Source organism: Peromyscus maniculatus, chromosome 11, assembly GCF_049852395.1.
Source record: "Peromyscus maniculatus bairdii isolate BWxNUB_F1_BW_parent chromosome 11, HU_Pman_BW_mat_3.1, whole genome shotgun sequence".
Classification (NCBI taxonomy): domain Eukaryota; kingdom Metazoa; phylum Chordata; class Mammalia; order Rodentia; family Cricetidae; genus Peromyscus; species Peromyscus maniculatus.
Window position 1 is genome coordinate 48,587,899 of NC_134862.1, and position 14,257 is coordinate 48,602,155.

The 14,257-nt window shown below is 49.2% G+C and overlaps 1 protein-coding gene across 2 annotated transcripts; it reads right to left on the reverse strand.

Annotated features, from left to right (window-relative positions):
• Positions 1–8,806: 8,806 nt before the first annotated feature.
• On the reverse strand, positions 8,807–13,602 carry C11H1orf53 (chromosome 11 C1orf53 homolog). Of its 2 annotated transcripts, XM_076547523.1 has the most exons (4): positions 13,316–13,602; positions 11,657–11,704; positions 10,289–10,390; positions 8,807–8,944 (listed from the first exon to the last, which is right to left on the reverse strand). In XM_076547523.1, exons 1-4 carry the CDS (start codon positions 13,550–13,552, stop codon positions 8,873–8,875), a joined length of 459 nt encoding a protein of 152 aa, XP_076403638.1. In that variant the 5' UTR covers positions 13,553–13,602; the 3' UTR covers positions 8,807–8,872. The 2 variants fall into 2 exon arrangements, with proteins under 2 accessions (XP_076403638.1, XP_006982473.1); XM_006982411.4 differs by lacking the exon at positions 11,657–11,704 and having other exon boundaries at positions 13,316–13,600.
• Between the last annotated feature and the right edge of the window lie 655 nt (positions 13,603–14,257).

Consider the following 14,257-nt stretch of genomic DNA (forward strand, 5'->3'; position numbering starts at 1 on the left):
AAGGCAAACTAGTGGAGATTCTGGTGTCCCGTTTAAAATTTGTCAACTTGCGTGGGACTCGGGGGAGCTGGGCGCCCGATCGGGATAGGACGAGGCATTGGCCGCTGGCGTTCGGGCACACTTCGGTGGGTGTGAAAGGGGATCAGGGTGGAGGCTGGGAGGTGAGAACTAACAGACAGGATGGCAGACTGCTCTTCACAAGAGATGGCATTGTTCTGTTGCCCCCTGTTCTTGCTAGCGCGGCCCTTCCCCTCCCTCTGGTCCCATTAAAAAAGTGTCCACAATACTCTGATACTGTGGGTCCCCTGAAACGGCCAGAAGACCCCTAGGATCACGGAGCGAGGACCAGCGACGGGAACTTAATCTGAAAGAGAAGAAAGCCTAGCCGCTCTCACCCCGGTCTTCGCGGCCCGCCAGCCTCTGTTTCCCCACCTCTCTGCCGCCTTGCCGGAGATCATTGGGGCTTCAGTCTAGACACCCAGAGCAGCGGCCCGGCAGCAGCAGGCCCGCCTCCCTCCACTCTGCCGGTTCCACGTGGAGCTTTAGCCCAGTCTGGAGGGAAGGCTGAGAAGAAACTGGGGGGAAAGGGTTATCGGAGGAAGAGAAGAAAGGAATGAATACAGGATGAGAGGGCGACTTAGGAAGGAGGGAAGGAAGGAAGTGAAAGAGGAAGGAAGGGAAGAAGAAGGAATGCAGAGAAGGAGGAAAACCACCCTGGTGGAGCAATCTAACTTCCTGTACCAAAGCTTCGCCTGCCTTCGGAGGCTCCTGGGGTCTCCTCTTCCATGAAACTCAAGCCTCCACTGTTTCCCCATCCTTTTTTTTCTCTCTCTCTCTCTCAGGGTCAAAATAATGTTATTTGCAGACTGGACGCTTTTAAGGTCCTCTGGGTACCAGAATACAGCTCATAAAACACAATTTCACACAAAAAACGAAGCCAATCAAGTGGAGAAAACTAAGCTGAAGAAACACTCCTCCCGCCCCCCATTTTGGCAGCCCTACCTGACAGCAGGGCGGCTATTTACTGTAAGTAATGTAATTAGCCCCTTTGGATGGAAATCAATGAGCTCTTCAAACCCACGTGCACACACCAAGGGCCCCAAGGAGGGACTGGGGGCAGGGGCCCTTTCCGAGACAGCAGGTCCTCTTACAAAGGGGCAGATTGCCTTCATACAAGTCAGCAGTTAAACTGACTCCGGGGGCCCAAGGAGGAGGAGAAAGGGGGGGGGTATCCAAAGAACTACTCAATTAACCCAAGGAGACGCGAAGCACCAAGTAAATACAAGACTGTGGTCCACTTTGCTTAGTCCCCCCCCCCCCCAACACATCCTTCCTCACTTTCAAATAGGGGTGTTTGGAATTGGCTTTGGCTATTGGATTTTGGTCCTGAACTCTTCAGCAAGAACATTAAAAACAAAAACAAACAAACAAAACAAAACACACAAAGAAAACAGGACTTCGTGAAAGGAAAGTTTAAAAACACCTCTTAGAAAAAGCCATTAGCTTTGGGAAGAGTCCCTAGGGAAGCTGGTCAATGACATCTGGTCAGCTGTCCTTCATTCACCCCTTCATCCAATCCACTTCCTGCCTACATATCTTTAAAGCATCTATAAGGGCGAGCCAGGCAGACTATGTCCTGCCCTCAGCACCCTAGCTGAAACCGAGCTAGAACTGCTCTTTCTTATAAAATTCAGGTTATAAGTTCCAGTGCCCACGGGGATTGGCCACTTTCACAAAGACGTGAACTGCCAAGATTTTTTTTTCTTGCTCTGAGAATGCAGGAAGTCTTTGGAAAGGTGGAAACGGGGCAGGGTCTGCTGGAGTTTGGGAGGTCCCCGTTAGTTTTGGGGGAAATAGCTCCCCATAGGTCCAGCCTACCCTCCTCTCACAGTTCCCCAAAAAGAAGCCCTGAAGGAGTAGAGAGGTGAAAAATAGCCTAAGACTTAGCTGTGTCACACAGGAGTGTGCTAACCTTTTGTCTAGGACTATAAGTGACTGAAATAGGGAACGCATCCTGGCAACTTTGCCAGGTGAAAGCGCTCCTTTTACCCAGGAAGTGTTTCCCTTTCTCCCAACTCCAGGCTGAATGGTTGGCACATGTTCCATAAAAAGTTAGAGCACTAGCAAGATCAAGTCCAGAGACTAAGACTTCACCTCCATTAACGGGGCAGGTGCATGGCGTGGGGGCTCTCTTGCTCACACTCCCAGTAGGATCTGGAGTCTTCTTTCTAAGTCCAAAGTAGTCCTAGAGATATGGGGGCAGAACCCTGGCCTGCCACTGCTGCCCACTCCCACCCCCCAGCATAGGCAATCTAATGTGCTCTTTTCTGTGCTATGGCTATCCGTGGGGCTATTGTTACGACTCGCAGCAGAGTGGGACTCTGGATTCTAAAGAGACAGAAGATTTTAGATTTAGAGTACCAGATGACATTATTTCCAGAGGAGACTAAAGGGCCGTTGTCTAGGCTCTGGCAGTCTCACCTGGGAAAAGGTCTCTGGCTTACAGAGGCTAGAAGGGGGAAAGTGGAGATGTCCTGTATTGCTCAAATGGTTGCATAGCTTTAGGATGAAGAACAGAAAATAATCCAGCAAATGGCTCATCATTTAGCTTTAAGAGACTCAAGGTCTCTTTAGACCTGGATTTTGGTGACCATAATCTAATGCTCACAAGTTTGACCCTGAACGTTAGTTAGGCCATTCCTTCAGATCCTCAGAATACTCTTGTTTGGAAAGGCAAAACTCTGGAGATCTTGTCTAGATTTTGGTGGGTGTGGGTGTGTGTGTGTGTGTGTGTGTGTGTGTGTGTGTGTGTGTGTGTGTTGGGGAGGGGTGTATCTCAACAGCCAAGAGAAGTCAGAGGTGTTATGGAGCTAGGAGCCCTGCTTTCCTTGGTGGCGCCATCCGGCCTTGGATGCCCAGGCTCCTCCGGCTAGTCCCCAGATCTTTCTCTGAACAGCCCAGACAGATCTTTGGATGAGCAAACCTTTCCCACAATGATGCTAGCAGGTCCAGTCTGCCTCTGCTTCAGAGAGCACCTCTGATTCCGTCCTATCAGTTAAGTTTGTCTCAAGACAAATGCAAGTGAGCCTTCAGGGTTGTGGCCGCAGGAGCCCTGGGAGATGCTGCTCTGGCTGCCACCGCAGGCCAGCTGCTGCACCCGCACCCTTGCCTGCTGCTCTCAGGGACATACGTCTATTTCGGGTCAGGGCCGGGCAAGTCTACACCCTGGGAGTGCTCGAACACCTGCGGCCTCCAAAACCCAGGTCAACTGCTTGCTGTCTTCAAACCTGTGTTCTTGAATCTTGCTCCCCCCACACCTCCAACAGGGCTGCCATCTCGTCTAGAATATCGAGCTTCTGAAACTTGAAGCCCCTATACCAGAAGCTGGCTGTGCCACAACAAACAATAAACGCTAGGCAGCGCAAGGGATTGGGGATGAACAACAAGGAGATGTGAATAAAGCCAATTGCCATTCAAGCCTTACAAGGTACTTGCTTTCAGCAAGGTGAAGCCCCAGCAGCTCCGCCGAGGGTCGCGAGTCCCTCGTGCCTGTGCTTTTCCAGGCCCAAGACACTCTGACCTCTGCCCAGAGCCTTGACCCTAGACTCCAAGAAAGTCTACGGCGGCGTTCAAGAAAAGAGCCAAAGCGCGCGCGGCGAGGGGATGGGCGGAGGGGGTGGGTTCCGGGAAGTCCTGAGCCAAAATGTTTTCCAGCCTCCAAAGCAAAGCTCAATTTTAAGACAATTATGATCCTTCCACTCAATGAAGGCATACTCATTCTCTCTCTCTCTCTCTCTCTCTCTCTCTCTCTCTCTCTCTCTCTCTCTCTCTCTCTCTCTCTCTCTCCTCCCTCTGGAACACAAGCGGGCCCAAAAATACAGTGGCAAGGAAAATACAGGGGGACCTGGCGAGAACTCACCTGCCTCCAAAGTGGTGCCGTTCAGCATCCTTACTGCGAGAGGAGGGTGGTCGATTGCGCGGTTAACTGCGGTTGTACTGTCAGAAGAAGAAAACCTGGTGTGTCAGCTAGACATTACTGCCCGGGCTCCCCTAAGAACCTCCTTCCCTTGGTGGGGCCGGTGTCAACCTCTTCTCTGCTGAGATTCGGGGACCCACGCAGTTATGGCCAAGCTGAGCTTCCTTTCCAGAGCTCCAGAGCTCGGAGCGGTCCCCCCACCCACTCCAGGGATAGAAAAGCACCCCCCACTACACGGAACCTAAGGGGATGTTACCTTGATGTCCCGGTGTCAGATGATCCTCTCATGAACTTGGTTCTTGGAGAGGTGGTGGCCAGAGGTGGCGGTCAGGGGCGCGGACCAGTCCCCGCGTCGCACTCTGTTAATCAAATAAATAAGCCAGTGAATGAACATAATCTCTCTCTCTCTCTCTCTCTCTCTCTCTCTCTCTCTCTCTCTCTCTCTCTCTCTCTCTCTCCTCCCTTCCTCTTTTCCTCCCTCCCTTTCTCCCTCCTTCCCTCTTTCCCTTTTCTTCTCCCTTCTCTCCCCAGTAATGACCTGAATCTCTCACCTCTGACCTTCAGCCTCCTCCACCTGTCTTTTATTTTCTGTTTATGCTTTCTCAAATCGGAAAAGGCGGGGGTGGGGGGATGGCAGAGGGCTCAGCCTCCGGCCAGTGCCCCAACACCCTTTCTGAGGCCACGCTCAGCCCTGCCAGCCTCTCAATAATCCGAGGAGGTGTTAATGGAAGACTTGGCGGCAAGGGAACCTCATAAAGCCACGAGCATCCCGAGACTTGGGCGCAGCCGGGGGGGGGGGGGGGGGGGGGTGTGAGGGACGGGTGGGAGGGAGGGAGGGAGGGCTGGAGCCCCGCAGTGCACCCTGGGCTCCCGGACCCCCAGCCTGCCTTTGCCTTGCTGAAGCTGGTACCTAAAAGATGCTGCCGCCAGCTGGTGCCTGCTGCATAGACGGTGAATGGATGGTAGCTCCTGGGGAAACTGGGCTAAGCTATTGATTGCTCACACACGGTCCCCGCCTTCTTCCTACCCTTCGCTCAGCATCGGTGCTCCTAAGCTCCGCATTGGAAAGCGGGTTGGAGCAAGTTGGAGAGCGTTCTGCGCTGGAGGGCCGCCTTTGTGACCGGTCTGCCAGGGGGCCCAGGACACCTGTCCCTTTTGAGTCCCTACTAAAGAGCGACGGCTGAGATTCACCTTCTAGAAGGAAATCTGCACTCAAACTCGGGCGCTCAAAAAAGGCTATCGCAGGGATGCTGTGGGACCCGGGACCCGGCGGGGACACTGTTACCTGGTCCAGGTTCCGCTAGGACTGCGTGGCCCCGGGTTCCCTTCCAGCCGCTGGTAGAGGAGAATCGGAAGCCAGACCTCTGCCAATTATTTACCCCACTCCCCACCCAGGGCGCCCCTCGCAGTCGGAGATGGGGAGGCGGGGGATTAGCCTGGGCTCCCGCGCCAGTGGGGAAGGAGGTGTGAGCCGAGAGATTGGCAGCTCCGGAACGCCGGTCAGCGCCGGCGCCGCCCTCCCCCACCCGTCTGCTCCCCAAAGCCCGGGCGGTCTTAGCGGTTCCTTGACTTGGCATGGGCCAAGGGCGGGGTAGGCTGAAGGCATTTGTGTGCCTGGAAACCACCAACGAAAATTGCGGACTTGTGCGAGGATGGAAGCCAACCGGTCCCGCAATCTCTCCACAGTTTGGGGGCTTTAAGGAATGGCTCAGGAATGGTGTATCCAACACCACCGCCCCGCTCTTCCGCGTGCTCACTCTGCACCCTACACCACAGGGTGCCCTAGGGACTGACTGTGCCCAGTGTTCCATGGGACCACTAGACTTCGTGTACTAGTCCCTCGGGCCAATCAGTCAATCAGTCCCACCCGTTTATCGAACCGGACCTTCCCAGGCTCACCCCGTCCTATTCAGCTTTTTTTTTTTTTTTTTTTTTTTTTTTTCCTAGTGTACCCTCCTGGTGGGGACAAGACTCTTGGGTCCAGCTTTATACTCATAAGTGAAGGAGCACTAGAAACTCTTCGGTGTTCTGTCCTATGCAGCGCCTTTTAATTTCTTCGGGTACCCGTTTCAGGTATTTGATAAGGATATTATATATACATGATGTGTGTGTGTGTGTGTGTGTGTGTGTGTGTGTGTGTGTGTGTGTGTGAGAGAGAGAGAGAGAGAGAGAGAGAGAGAGAGAGAGAGAGGGGGGGGGGAGGGAGGGAGGGAGGGAGAGGGAGAGGGAGAGGGAGAGGGAGAGGGAGAGGGAGAGGGAGAGGGAGAGGGAGAGGGAGAGAGATCCCCCAAGGAGAATCATTTTGGAATCTGGAAACACATCTTAACTATTGTAGGATGTAGGATAGTGAAAAGGTAACACAGAGCTTTAAATTCTCCACAGGTGACAGATGTCAGCTCACAAGCTTTAGCCATCACGGGAAGGTAGAGAAGATGAAGTGGCTGGCGAAGGTGAGGAATGAAGGGTGGTGAGTGGAGAGCAAGGTTCCTCTGGGGCTGACCTGGGACCCTGCGACTTCTAACAGCAGACCGCAACATAGCAAGTGTCATGCATCAGGTAGGTAGGGAGCCTCCTCCACTAATCTTGTCTAGAGAAGAATCAAAGCCCCACCAATTTTTGATGTTAGAACCTTGTTGAGCAAAGGACTTTGCAAACGCCTTTGGAGAGGGGGCACTTTGCTGAAACAAAGATCCTTGGTAGAGGCAGGGCAAACTTCAGGATCTCGTTTGTTGCAAACACCCTACTTGGAACTTCAAGTTTCACTTGAAAGGAAAATTATTTCTCATCTCGACCTTCTTAATCAGTGGGGACAGTGCAGCTCCCAAAGAGAGAGCTGTGTGCATCACCATTCACAGCTAGAGAGGACCTTCTCCCAGCTGAGAGAAGAATTAGCCCCAGAAATCCATCTCCACCCCTGCTCTAGTAACCTTAGTTTCCTTTGGGTCATTCTGTGTTAGAAGCAATCCCCAAATCAGTCTCTCTTGATTTACTGTGCCCTAGGGCAGAAGGAGTCTCCAGAAACCTTGAGAATGGAGCTACACCAGAGTTGATTTATATGGGGGTCATTGCTATTTCTGGGAATCTCCATGTGTTTGTATCTATGCATCCAATAAGAGACCTGCATTTTTACTTTACAGTGTGTGAAAACAATATAGCTTAAACCCTCTGCAGCGAAGTCCATTTATGTGGCAATATTGTGTTTACTGTGGGAACACCTGCCCTGCTGCCCTACTGTTCCACCACGGTTCAGGTGCATCTCTCCAGAACCACAGCAGACCTCTATGCCTGGCATCAGGTGTAGGCAAGAATAAGTACCTCCTCCCTCCCTCCCTAAGCCAGCAGCTGCTGGGCTGCAAGTTGAGATCCCAGGAATTGTCAACCGCCATGATAGCTAGTTTTGTTGTTGTTGTTTGTTTCCAAAGATTGTAGGAAGAGGAAGAAAGAGCAGCCAGGGGGTAAAAGACTTCCCTGGGAATTCCTTCCATCTACCAAGGGTCTTTTTCTAAACAGTCTCTTAAGTAGGACTCCTTTTCAACATAATCTTCCCTTCTTCCTTTCCTAGATTCTTCAGAAAGATAACCTTCTTAGACTGTATTTCTTTAAAACATCATCCATCTGCCACCCAATAAACTATCTGGTTAGTCTTCAATTTTAGTTAAAAAGTAGAAATGTGGTTAGTCCTGGACCTAAGAACGGGAAAGAAAGGGGCTGCATGGAATCCTTATGGCTTTCTAAAAAAAAAAAAAAATTAACTGCCTTCACAGTCTCAACTACTCTGTTCCTCAGAATAACTTGTGGCTCTGACAATCCCAAGTCCAATACAGTAGCATTTTGATCCAAGGAAGCTGCAGGCACTTTACATCCAGCTTGGGGGTGCTCTCTCCAGAGTACCAGGGTTAGAGGACTGGAAGAACTGAGCCATCCGACATGGTCAACATGCTTTGGGGCAATTTAATATCAGGTATGAAAAATATGTAAATAACAAAGTAGTAATTAAAGAAAACCAGAATCACTAGAAACTCGTTTTCACATATTTTATAGCTAAGAAAGACTGTTATTTGGGGATGAATATTGGAGAAGGCACTAGAACCTTTGGTTGCTTAAGATCTAAAAGTCTCTGAGGGCCAGCTCTTGGGCACCAGCCTCATTTTATCACACACCTTTTCCACTGGCAAAGAGCCTCCCAGCAGCTGCTGCCCTGCATCGGAAGCAGAGGTGTGGAAAGAACAACCCCTGGGAGATCTTGCCTCCCTGAAGGCTGGGCACAGGGGAATCACCACAGTGGACAAAATGGATGCAGAGCAAGAAAGATGTTCAAAGGCAGATTTGCCTCAGAAGTGTCAGAAGAAAATGTGGAGGACTGGGTAGAAGGAGAATGAAGAATGGCCTAAGGGAGGCATGTCTGACACCCCACCCCCACCCCCCCCACCCCCGTCAAAATGATCTGAAAGAACAGATGGACAATGAGCATCCTCTTGCTGGAGGACAGCATTTTTGGGGTGTTCATATGCTGCACTACATGGTGTTATGTCCATCCCCTGAAGTTGAAGATCTACATAAAATGAAGAATGTGCTTGCTGTTTGCCAGCAACTTCCTTGCACTGTTGAGAAGACATTGGGAGAAGCAAAGCTAAGGGAAACCCATTGCTACTCCCGTGGCCCAACCGCTCCTTTCATGTAACAGGACAGCCGGCCATTATTTTCTTCTTCAGCATACGCATGTGATCATGCAGTAAAAAGAAAGGAAAGTGATGTCCGTTTTATGGATGTTCTTCTGAATAGATGTGCTTAGTACTAAACCAGTGTTCAAATATTTATAACAGATAAGAATTCTAGATTAAGGCTTTATTTTCAAAAACATAAGTTCAATTTGACAGAACAGAGACAAAGTTATTGTCAAACATAAAAATAGGAGTTGAATCGCTTCTTTTTAGATGGATCTTTCACATTGACCTGGCCATATGGACACTGAAAAAAAAGGACAACAAATTATTATTGAATTATTTAACACTCTTGTGGGAGCATACATTTCTCATGGTGGGAAGAAAAGGGGGCTGTTAGCCATGTTTTAGGTCATTTGATGTGCCATGTCTTAGGTACTAAACAACACAATGGGAACTTCGGTAAAGAGCCCTAAATTCGGGTCCAAGAACCATTTCCTAAGTATATCCTTCCAACCTCAAGAATTTTACTGTCAACCCCCCATTCTTACAAAACCCATGGGTCCTACATTTACACAGAGCTCTTATGCATTTGATTAGGAACAGCTCATGACATAGATCAGAGTATCTGTAAAAGTGAAGACTGACTTTCAAAACACTGTCTACAGTTCATATGTGTATTTGGTGTTTAGCCTTTAATTAGAAAGTGGGCTAGTGAAAGGAAATGACATCTTCTTGCAGGAAAAACATACAAAGTATTCTGTAAATAGTTGTTATCTGTTTATAATCCTAACCAAATAACAATATACCTCGGTGGTATGCCTCCCAATAGAAAAGAAATACTCTGATTTCTTCTTTGCTCAGAACAGAGGAAGGAATAGTTCACTCACTTTGACCATTAAACATGGGCATGTATCTCCCAAAATAAGCATACTCAGACCTGCAGCAGTAACTTTGGAGTAAGGTAGCTTCCCAGTTCCTTTAAATACTGACTAGAAGGAAGCAGAGAAGGAAGTGTGGAGGAGAAAAGGGAGGGAGGAGAGAGGGAGGGAGGGAGGGAGGGAGGGAGAGAGAGAGAGAGAGAGAGAGAGAGAGAGAGAGAGAGAGAGAGAGAGAGAGAGAGAAAGAACTGAAAACTAGACGAGATTAAGCACCAGCACTGGAGATCTGCCCCAGGAAAGGAGGCTGTGCAGCAGGCAGTGGAATGCAAGGGGAGGAAGTCTCATCATTTGAAGGAGAGCATGTCTCAGTGATGGGCAAATTTCTGTTCCTTAAGATAGCAATATTTCTAGGATTTGATCTGCAACATTTTTGTTTGCTTGTTTTCCTTCCTACCCTCTGCGCTTGCCTAGTGAATACGACTTCTTTCAGACTTCATGAAAGCTTTCCTCCCAATAAAGAGCTCCCCTGAATTTCCAGTCTTAGCATTTGGAGGAGCTGATGCTTGCAATGAAACAGTACGAAATTCCATTAACTTTAAAGGTCCTGTGTTGGCACTAACAGCTTCATTGTCCTTTGCTGAAACAGCTTGTGAACAGCACACTCTAGGTCTATTTAGCTTTTTTATTTGACTTGTTGTTCAAATAATAGGTATTTATGAAGTTACAGAAGCTCAGCAAACTGCTTGGGTAATTCGAGAATTGTTACTCACGTGTCTGCAGGCAGAACCGCAGCAAGCACCTCTCTGCAAGTGGGCCAGCCTTGTGAACACCACATAGCCCGTAGCTGGGTCCACGTAGCTGAGCTGGCCAGCCTGAAGAGTCATAAAACAATGTCTTAATCTTTGTTAATGTTCATCATATCTCCCTAATAATAGTTTTAGTCCACAACTACTGTAAAAATAAAAAAAAAGAGCAATATTAAATTTCTTCCCCAGTAATTGTAGTGGCATTTGCAATTAAGGATGCATTTCAGCATTATATACAATCTAACTGTATGTGGTTAGAGGAAAAAAAAAACATACAGTTTGAGTAAAATGAGAAGCTGATGGGAAAACAAGAAGTCCTCTGTATGCAATAACTATGTAGCCACCGCTCTGATATTTTTCATTCCGCTTCTGGGCAACAAGCTCAGTAACAGGTGATTTAGATGATTTTAAGAGCTTAAGAGGCTGAAAATGAACTTCACTCAGGAGTGGCAGTTACAATTTCAGTACTCACAATATGTGGATAATGATTTAAATTCACAGAAAAGGCGCTAATCAAACCCAAACAGCCCTTGCAGAAAAGCATTACCTTTGCTATTATTAAACACTTTCTATGCCTTCATGATGTGTTACTCCACTGCACGGTCCACATTCGTCTCCTCTCCTCCCCAGCTCCCAGTATTGTTAGTTCCAGTCTTGACTGGAAAAAGTATTGTTTTGCCACGTTAACACTCACTGGTTTAACAAGCTTGATCAAAAGCAATTTCCAGTATTTGACTTCAAATGTCAGGGAAGCATTTTCCACCTACATACAGGTATCATTTTAATGATGTTTCTTAGGCTCCAGATTTTAAAACAGAGGGAACTTCCCAATGAGCATTTATGGAACACTTTCATCTTTAACTCAGTGTATCAGTCTTGCATACAGACTTCCATTAACATATGCATGAAGGCAGCAGGTCTTCAGGCATTCATTTTCCTATTTTTTTTTTTTTTTTGAAACAGGGTCTCACTATATGGTCTTGCCTGGCCTGGAACTCTATGTAGTCCAGGCTGGCCACAAGCTCACAGCAGCATGTTGGATGAACGGTATGCACCAGTATTACCAGCTATGGCATACATTTTTTAGTCTTGAACAACTTCCGCTGTTAGATGTCATATTTAATGACATCACTTATTATTGGTTGACAATTAGACCAACTTATTTTGGTTCAAGTTTAGGTTCACTCTAAGGCATCCCCACATAGATAGACCACGACACTAAGAATCCATTAAGTCTCAATGATGCTCTCAAGGGCTTCCCAAATCCTTGGGGCCATATGACACTAGGTGCACTCAACACTATTTTAGAATGATGCACTATCAGGACCTCACCTCCTTTTCTTTTCTCTTCCCCATCCCCACAAAGGTATGTCTGAAGGCCTGGAAGGCAAATAAAAACACTGCCAAGTCTTCAGGAGCCGTCACTTTTCTTAGCTTCTGTGTGCTTTCTGGGGACAATTATCTGGCAAGCCACCAGGCTGCTCCTACACGGATGCTCTCGTTCTCCATGTGGATATGGTGCAAGTCTGAGTTTGCAGCCTGCCTATACACACTCCATTTGTCCACATTAAATAGACCTCAGATAATGATGGCAACAAAGACGAGGCGAATGTGCCAACAGTTTGACTGGAGAGCAAGACATCCCCGGAAAGCAACATGTCCAGTGATGATGCCGTCAGCAGCAGGAGAAAGCTCAGAGGGCTATCTGCCTTGAGGCTTGGGAAAGTACTGTTGCTTGGGAGCTCCGATTCGTGGAAAAGAGAAATATCAAGCTCGTTTGGGGGTTTACTTATGGTCTGCTGGACAGTCATGTAACCAGTGAAACTCACACTGATGAAAACGTAGTGGGTTCCCTAGTGAAAGGAAGTTCCTTTCTTTTCCCTTGTTGAGTGAACCAGTCTTTACATGCCACTGTTGTTTGCTCTGAAGATGGTTAGACTTCTGGGTTTTATCCACCATACTTACATGGTGACTAGTGGAAACAAACTGCATGTGTTATATTTAAAATAAGAGTATAAGCAAGAATAATCACATGCTGCCAATCAATAATCTCTTGATGAACCTTTATTTTCTTTCAACACCTGAAAGGGTCAGTGGATTCTCAGGGCATACTGTTGTCAAGGGAGGGATGTCAACCTTAGGAAACGGTGGAGGCTTTCCTCTCTGTGGTTCAAGGCAACCTAAACAACACTGATCTTATCAAGTACTAGCCACACAGAGAGCTTAATATGCAGGTTTATTACAAATCATATAAATATCAGTATAGGACTTAAAAGATAAAAAAATGCTATCTTCATACTCTTGAAGTCTGAGTTGTCAGGAAACTGAGGGGAGATAAGGTTGGATATTAGTGGTAACAAGCAATTATTAAATCCACAAACCAGAAGAAAAGGTTATCTGAGAATGCCTAGGGAAAAATGCAAACTTGCCGGATAGTAATCTCCTCTGCTCACTTGGACTGGAGGCAAAGGATGAGAGAGGACACGGGGCAAAAATGTAAAGCGCCTGTCTTACGTTTTCATTCTTAAAGTCACTGGATGGCAGGCTGCTCAAGTTATCGTGCACAGGCAGCGTGTCTGTTCAACATACTTTTCCCTCTTTCCCCACCTAACACACTCACACACTGGAGGGCGGGCGGGCGCGCACACACACACACACACACACACACACACACACCCGAGACAAGCCTTTAGCTGGGACATTGAACAGGGCGCGCGCACACCCCCCCCCCCCCCCCCACACACACACACACTTCAGAAACCGAGTCCCACTCTCAGGGCAGACCCCTCTGTCCGGAACCCAAGTGTGCGGCCAGGTTTCTCGCGGGACCCTCCCAGCGGACGCCCGAAGCCGACCCGCCCCAGGCCGGAGGCCCCGCACCGACAACTCCAGCACCTCCGCCCCGGGCCGCCTCGGGGGGTGGGGAGGGGTGGCTAGGGGCCGAGCCCGCGCAGGCGCAGGGGCGGCGGGGCAGGCTGGAGCGGGCCTCACCGCGCAGGCGGCCCGGTGCAGCCCGACGATGTGCAGTTCAGCCGCCGTTAACTCTTGGCTCGCCGGATGCTTCGGCTCTCCTTCGGGCGTTCCCTGCGAGCTTGGAGGGGAGCCGCTGCAGCCTCCTTCGGAAGCCGAGAGGAGGGCTGAGCTCAGCTGCTGTCGGAAGCCTTCAGCCCACGGCGGTGGCCTCCCGAGCGCCGCTCGGGCCAGCGCCGGGAGCCCGCAAGCCGCCATGGCGCCGCCACGGTGGAAGGCGGAGCGGGGCCGGGGTGGGGCGGGGCGAGGCGGAGAGGGGGCGGGGCCGGGGAGGCGGGGCGTGGCGAAGCGAAGGGGCGGGGCCCAGAGGGGAGGCGAGCACTGTTTGGGGAAGGCCGGGCTGTCTGTCCCTTGGTCTCCAGTTTCCTCCACTTGGCCCCTTTGCAGAGGAAAACACGCACCTGAAGACTGGAAGAAGGTGCCATCTCCCGTTCTCTGTTCTTAAATTCTCTGTTTTTCTTCTGAGATAAAGGGCGAGCATTTTAGTTTCCCGTCAGGCTAGCTCATAGTCAGCATAATCGTAATTGTTTAAAAGAAAGAAAGAAAGAAAGTGAGCCTTCAGCCCCTGTAGAAAAGGCTGCGTGTTTGATGGTCATGTGTGGAGGGAATAAAACTGGAAGCACAGACTTGGTGAGTTGGCTCACTCTAGAATGAAAGTTAAGGAAAAGCCTCAGACGAAGAAAAGGTGCTGTTTTCATGTAGCGAGGTTTTCGGGGGGGACGGGACCCTAAAATCCTGTCTGAAAGACAAAGTTACATCCCTACTCCCACAGAGTTAATTTGGGAATTAGCACGAGCCCAGGAGATAATTTCATGTGTTAATTAAATTTAACACCACCCCCAGCCCTGGACCCCACAGCCTGAGTTTCAAGAGAAGGGGTGTTGAGTTTTGTTAGCGATCTTC